The sequence below is a fragment of the Mandrillus leucophaeus genome, unplaced genomic scaffold, assembly GCF_000951045.1.
Source record: "Mandrillus leucophaeus isolate KB7577 unplaced genomic scaffold, Mleu.le_1.0 Scaffold1, whole genome shotgun sequence".
Lineage (NCBI taxonomy): Eukaryota > Metazoa > Chordata > Mammalia > Primates > Cercopithecidae > Mandrillus > Mandrillus leucophaeus.
In genome coordinates, this window is record NW_012098097.1 from 15887569 (window position 1) to 15892899 (window position 5331).

Sequence of the window (5331 nt, forward strand, 5' to 3'; positions counted from 1 at the left end):
GCTGAGGCAAGAGAATCGCTTGAACTTGGGAGGCGGAGGTTGTGGTGAGCCAAGATCGCACCATTGCACTCCAGCCTGGGCAACAAGAGTGAAACTCCGTCTCAAAAAAAAAAAAAAAAAAGTTTGATTACATTTAGGTTGAAAGCAGAGTTTTGTATCAGCAAAATGGTTTTTCATGAGACCAAAATGAACGTAAAGCAGAAGCAAGGGTCAAGGTTTTGCCCAGGGAGGACAAGAAGAACTCCCCAGAGGACAGTGGGCAATGGAGAGGACAGCGGGGAATGGGGAAGACAGCGGGGAATGGGGAGGACCGAGAAGCTCCCTACTATCCCAAGTAACCAGGCGTATTTTTGTGGGGCCAGGTGTATGCCCATATTGATTGACAGGGTCTCACTGTGTTGCCCAAGCTGGACTTGAACTTCAGCAATCTCACTGCCTCAGCCTTGCAAGTAGCATACCACCACACTCATCTGGCTTTGCTTTTTTTTTTCTTCTTTTTTTGAGATAGAGTCTTGCCCTGTTGCCCAGGCTGGAGTACAGTGGCACCATCTCAGCTCACCGCAACACCCACCCTTCTGAGTTCAAGGGATTCTCCAGCCTCAGCCTCCCAAGTAGCTGGAATTACAGGCGCGCACCACCACAGCCAGCTAATTTGTTATATTTTTAGCAGAGATAAGGTTTTACCATGTTGGCCAGGCTGGTCTCAAACTCCTGACCTCAGGTGATCCGTCCACCTCGGCCTCCCAAAGTACTGGGATTACAGGTGTGAGCCACTGCGCCCACCCCGTCTTTGCTGCTTTAGGTGAAGTTGAAATGACTGAATCTTAGTACAATTTTTTTTTTTTTTTTTGAGACAAGGTCTTGCTCTGTCACCCAGGCAGCAGTGCAGTGGCAAAATCATAGCTCACTGTAGCCTTCAATTCCTGGGCTCAAGTGATTCTCCCACCTCAGCCTCTCAAGTAGCTGGGACTGTAGGCAGGCTCCACAATGCCTGGCTAATTTGTTTTTTAATTTTTTGTAGAGACAGGGTTTTGCTGTGTTGCCAAGGCTAGTCTTGAACTCCTGGGCTCAAGGGATCTGCCTGCCTTGGCCTACCAAAGTGCCGGGATTACAGACGTGAGCCACCATGCCTGAACAAAACTACATAAATTTTTAATTTTTTTTTTTTTTTTTGTGGAAATGGAGTCTCACTGTATTTCCCAGGCTGGTCTCAAACTCTTGACTCTGTCCTGCCACAGCCTCCCAGAGTGCTGGGATTATAGGCGTGGTGCCTGGCCAGTACAAATACTTTTATTCTAGGCTTAACTTTTACATTGGCTCTAGCTAAACAGAAATCTTATTACTCAGGAATTAATCCTCATTTAATCAAATGGGTAGGGTGTAATATTAGGAAATTATTGATTGACTCTGCCTGATTGGATTTGTACTTAATAGCTAATTAGGTTAATAACTAGGCATTCACAAGGCATGGTTTTATTTGATCCCTTTTAAATTGCTCTTAAGGATGTAACAAAGACAGCACGGGGTGCCCTGAGGGCAGTCTCTCAACTTCTGGAGCAGCAGGTTAACTTCTGAAATTCCTCCAAACCATGAGTCCACGCCTAGTCTGGCTGCATCTGTGGGCCAGGTGTGGGTGGTGAATCCTGTGGATTAGAGGCGGCACTAGGCAGCCCCCGACTGACTGCAGTGGAGGGTCCACAGGCAGCCTGCAGAGCCCGGCCTGCACCATGCCAGCTGGGCCTGTGATGGGACATCCAGAGCGGTGCTACCCTGAACTCTCAGCATCTCTCCACTGGCACAGTGCGCTCAGACTTTGTTACAATGGGGCCTGTTGGCTGCATACTAAGGAGTTGAGAGTCTGAGTTTTGGACCTGCTGATGGTTAAGTTATAGTGAGTCAGTGTTAACGCGCAAAGCGTTTGACAAGTCTAATGTGCTTCTGGGCTAAGCAGCACCAGGTTTCTTTTGCTAAAATTGAACTCCTTTGAAAAATTCAGAGTGGCTAAGTTCAACAAAGACCGTGGGAGCCCGAGGCTGGTAAACAGTGAGTCTATCCCGCATCCCAGAGGACTCTTGTGGCAATGCAGTTTTGCCGAGAGGAGTTTTAATTTAAAGAAATGCAATCAGGAGATCAGCAGGTCCTTGAATGAGTCAGCCTCAGTGCGTCTGCGGACTCATCAGACACCCCAGGCCGGCTTTGGGTGGGGAACGCACTAGAACGAAGCGGCACCTTTGTCTAACGGGGCCTCTCCTGCGTACTCAGACCCTCTCCTCAGGGGGCTAGCAGGCTTCGCTCTCATTTGAAAGGGGTGATTTCAAGCAGAGTTGTGCTGAGGCTAGAAAGCCCCCATGGGCAGGTCCTCCCAGGGCTGGGAGTGGGCATGCTGTGGGGCCGGTGCCGCCAGGACAGGAGGGCGGCCACGAGCTCCAGCTCCACAATGCCAGACCGACCCTGCCACGGGGCTGGGGCTGGGACTTGCTGTGCTTTGCTGGCAGCAGCTGTTTCATGGGGTTTTCCAGGCTCTTGGAGATCAGGGACACTTGTTTCTCTTGATCATGGCTGCTATGAGCATCCCTCTGTCAGGCCCTCTCCATGGAGAAAGCATTTCTAGGTGTTTGGGCCGGTGCCCGCAGCCTGTGCCTGTCCTGGGAGGCAGGGCCCATCAACATGGCGTCCCCAGTGCCTGGGTGGCACCCCGGATTCCTGAAGTCTAGAGAAGGGTCTCCTAGGTCCCCAAGCCCCACCCCTCATGCCCTTGATCAAGAGACCAGTTCACTACTCAGATGTGTGTCTCCTTGGTGCCTTGACCATTCATGTGACCTTTTTGGCATCACAGATCAAGTGTCTGCAGGTGGGCTCAGGGCCTGTAGGTCAGACGATGCCCTTTTTCCCCAGCCTCAAGCACAGGGGACAGTGGTCTAGACCAGAGTGCCTCCTCCCTGATGCCGCCTCCTCAGCAGGGTCCCTGGGCTCCCCGCTGAGCATGATGAGCCTGAGCCTGGGCGTGGTTGCCCCAGGTGGAGGCCTCATGTCTGGCATAGTTGCTGGTCTTCGCCTGGGGGCAGGCTGGTCAGGAGACCGATTGGGTAACTCTCCTGATTTCGGCTTCTGTGAAACATGAGAGGCTGCAGTGCTGGAGCCACTGCCCAGGGTCCCAACCTGCACCCTTGCCTGGCTTGTCACATGCTCTGTGTCCAGCCTGGTCATGCCTGTCCTTTTCCCCGCCTCCCCTCTGTAGGCAAGGTGCCTGGCGATGACTGCCCGCTGGTGTGGGGCCAGTGCTCCCACTGCTTCCACATGCACTGCATCCTCAAGTGGCTGCACGCGCAGCAGGTGCAGCAGCACTGCCCCATGTGTCGCCAGGAATGGAAGTTCAAGGAGTGAGGCCCGGCCTGGCCCTCGCTGGAGGGGGTGTCCCGCGGCCCTTTCCTCATGCTGGCGCTGATGGCTGCGGTAGCTGCTGCTGGGGACAGCGCCCCTGGGCTGTAACAAGGTGGAAACAAGGGCTGGAGCTGCGTTTGTTTTCCCATCACTATGTTGACACTTTTATCCAATAAGTAAAAACTCATTAAACTACCCAAATCTTGCTGGAGGCCGCTGGGTGCCTGTGTTCTCAGCATACTGATGCGGCTTCGGTGTGTTTTGATATGAAAACTCTCATGAATAAACATCTCCGTGAAACGCCGTCAAGGCACTCATCAAAGCCTGAGTCACAACTGGGAGGAGAAGGAGCGGGATCAGACAGTAGGGCCTGAGGCATGCTCTTGCCTGCTGGATGGCCGGGCGGCCCTGGACCCTCCCTCGGGCTGGCTCTGAGGGACTCTGGCTGTGCACAGCTGGCAGCTGCTGCTTGTGGTACCCCCAGACTGAAGGCCACCGTCTCTAAGCAGGCGTCCGTGTTCTCACTGGGACTGTCTGCAGCTCCTCGGTGGAGCTGGGCCTCCCACAGTGTAGGGATCGGTGTCCTGACACTGGGAAGTGTGTCCACACATGTCTGAGGCTTCCCTACCTAGGGAAGGGTGGCCCTGGGAGGCTCCTGTGCTCCCCACAATTGTGGGAAGGGGCCACTGGGGGAGCGGCAGCCCTGGGGTCTCAGGCTGCTTCTGGACAGAGCGCAGGCTGTATCTCTAGTAACCTGGGGAGCCCTTGGCATTCATGGGGCCAGTGCCCTGTGCCCAGTGTGAGCCTCTTGACACTTCCTTCCTCACAGCACCCTGGGGAGTAGACCAGGCCTCCCCTGAAATCTGTGTCAGATTCCCTGGAGAGACAGGACTCTATATGAAGAGTTTATTGGGGGCATTGACTCACTATCACAAGGTGAAGTCGCACAATAAGCCATCTGCAAGATGAGGAGCAAGGAAGCCAGTCTGAGTCCCAAAACAGAAGTAGAGAAGCCCACGGCTGTGGCCAAAGGGCGGAGAGCCCCCGGCAAGCCACTGGTGTGGGTGCAAGAGTCCGAAAGCTGAAGAACTTGGAGTCTGATGTTCGAGGGCAGGAAGCATCCAGCACGGGAGAGATGGAGGCCACACTCAGCCAGTCTGGTCTTTCCACATTCCTCTGCCTGCTTGTCCTCTGGCTGTGCTGACAGCTGATTAGGTGGTGCCCACCTGGATTGAGGGTGGGTCTGCCTCTCCCAGCCACTGACTCAAATGGGAATCTCCTCTGGCAACACCCTCACGGACACACCAGGGACAGTACTTTGCATCCTTCGATCCCATCAAAATAACCCTCAGTATTCACCATCACACCTGGGAAGCACGGAACCCAGAAACAGGTACTAGGGCCCCAGTGCCAGCGCCTGTCCTGGCGAGATATCCAAAAAACAAAGATGTGACCAGGACCTTGGGGGAGCATGAAATGGTGAGGGCACAGTGAGCCTGAAGGCGGATGTCACCTGCCAAGAGAGCGGCTGGCAGTCCTGCCTGGTGCCCTTCCAGGGGCAGAGCTGGCAGAGAGGGGCCTCCAGGAATCGTGGAGCCCCAGTGCCTTGGTGTGGCTTTCCTGAGTCAGTGCCTGACCTTGCCCCGCTCCCAGAGCGCCCCGTCAGTAGCAGCCCTGCTGGTGGAACCTTCCCCGAAGGGCATGAAAGAAACGAGGGCCCCACAAGCCACAAGGACTCTGATGCCTGGAGCCAAGAATACCCCTCAGGGTGGGAAAACCGCCCCCTGGGCGCTGTGCAGTGTGGCTGGCTCTCCCGCCTCAGGAGTACTGGGGACTTCCTGGGGGACGACTCCTAGCGCTGAGCGCCCGTGGGCCCTCCCCTGCTCCCACTGTGGCCCACGCAGGCCGGGCCTGAAGGACGCGAGCGGCGTGGGTGGGGAGCTTGAGGGG

The 5331-nt window shown here is 55.0% G+C and overlaps 1 protein-coding gene across 2 annotated transcripts in view; it reads left to right on the forward strand.

Moving 5' to 3' along the window:
* LOC105550944 (anaphase-promoting complex subunit 11) overlaps positions 1–3587 on the forward strand; it is a 21475-nt gene extending 17888 nt beyond the window's left edge. For both annotated transcript variants that reach the window (XM_011996136.1, XM_011996065.1), the window contains exon 4: positions 3239–3587. In XM_011996136.1, the coding sequence (XP_011851526.1) occupies positions 3239–3384 (146 nt within the window). In that variant the 3' untranslated portion in view covers positions 3385–3587. The remainder of the gene's footprint in view (positions 1–3238) is intronic.
* Positions 3588–5331: the final 1744 nt, after the last annotated feature.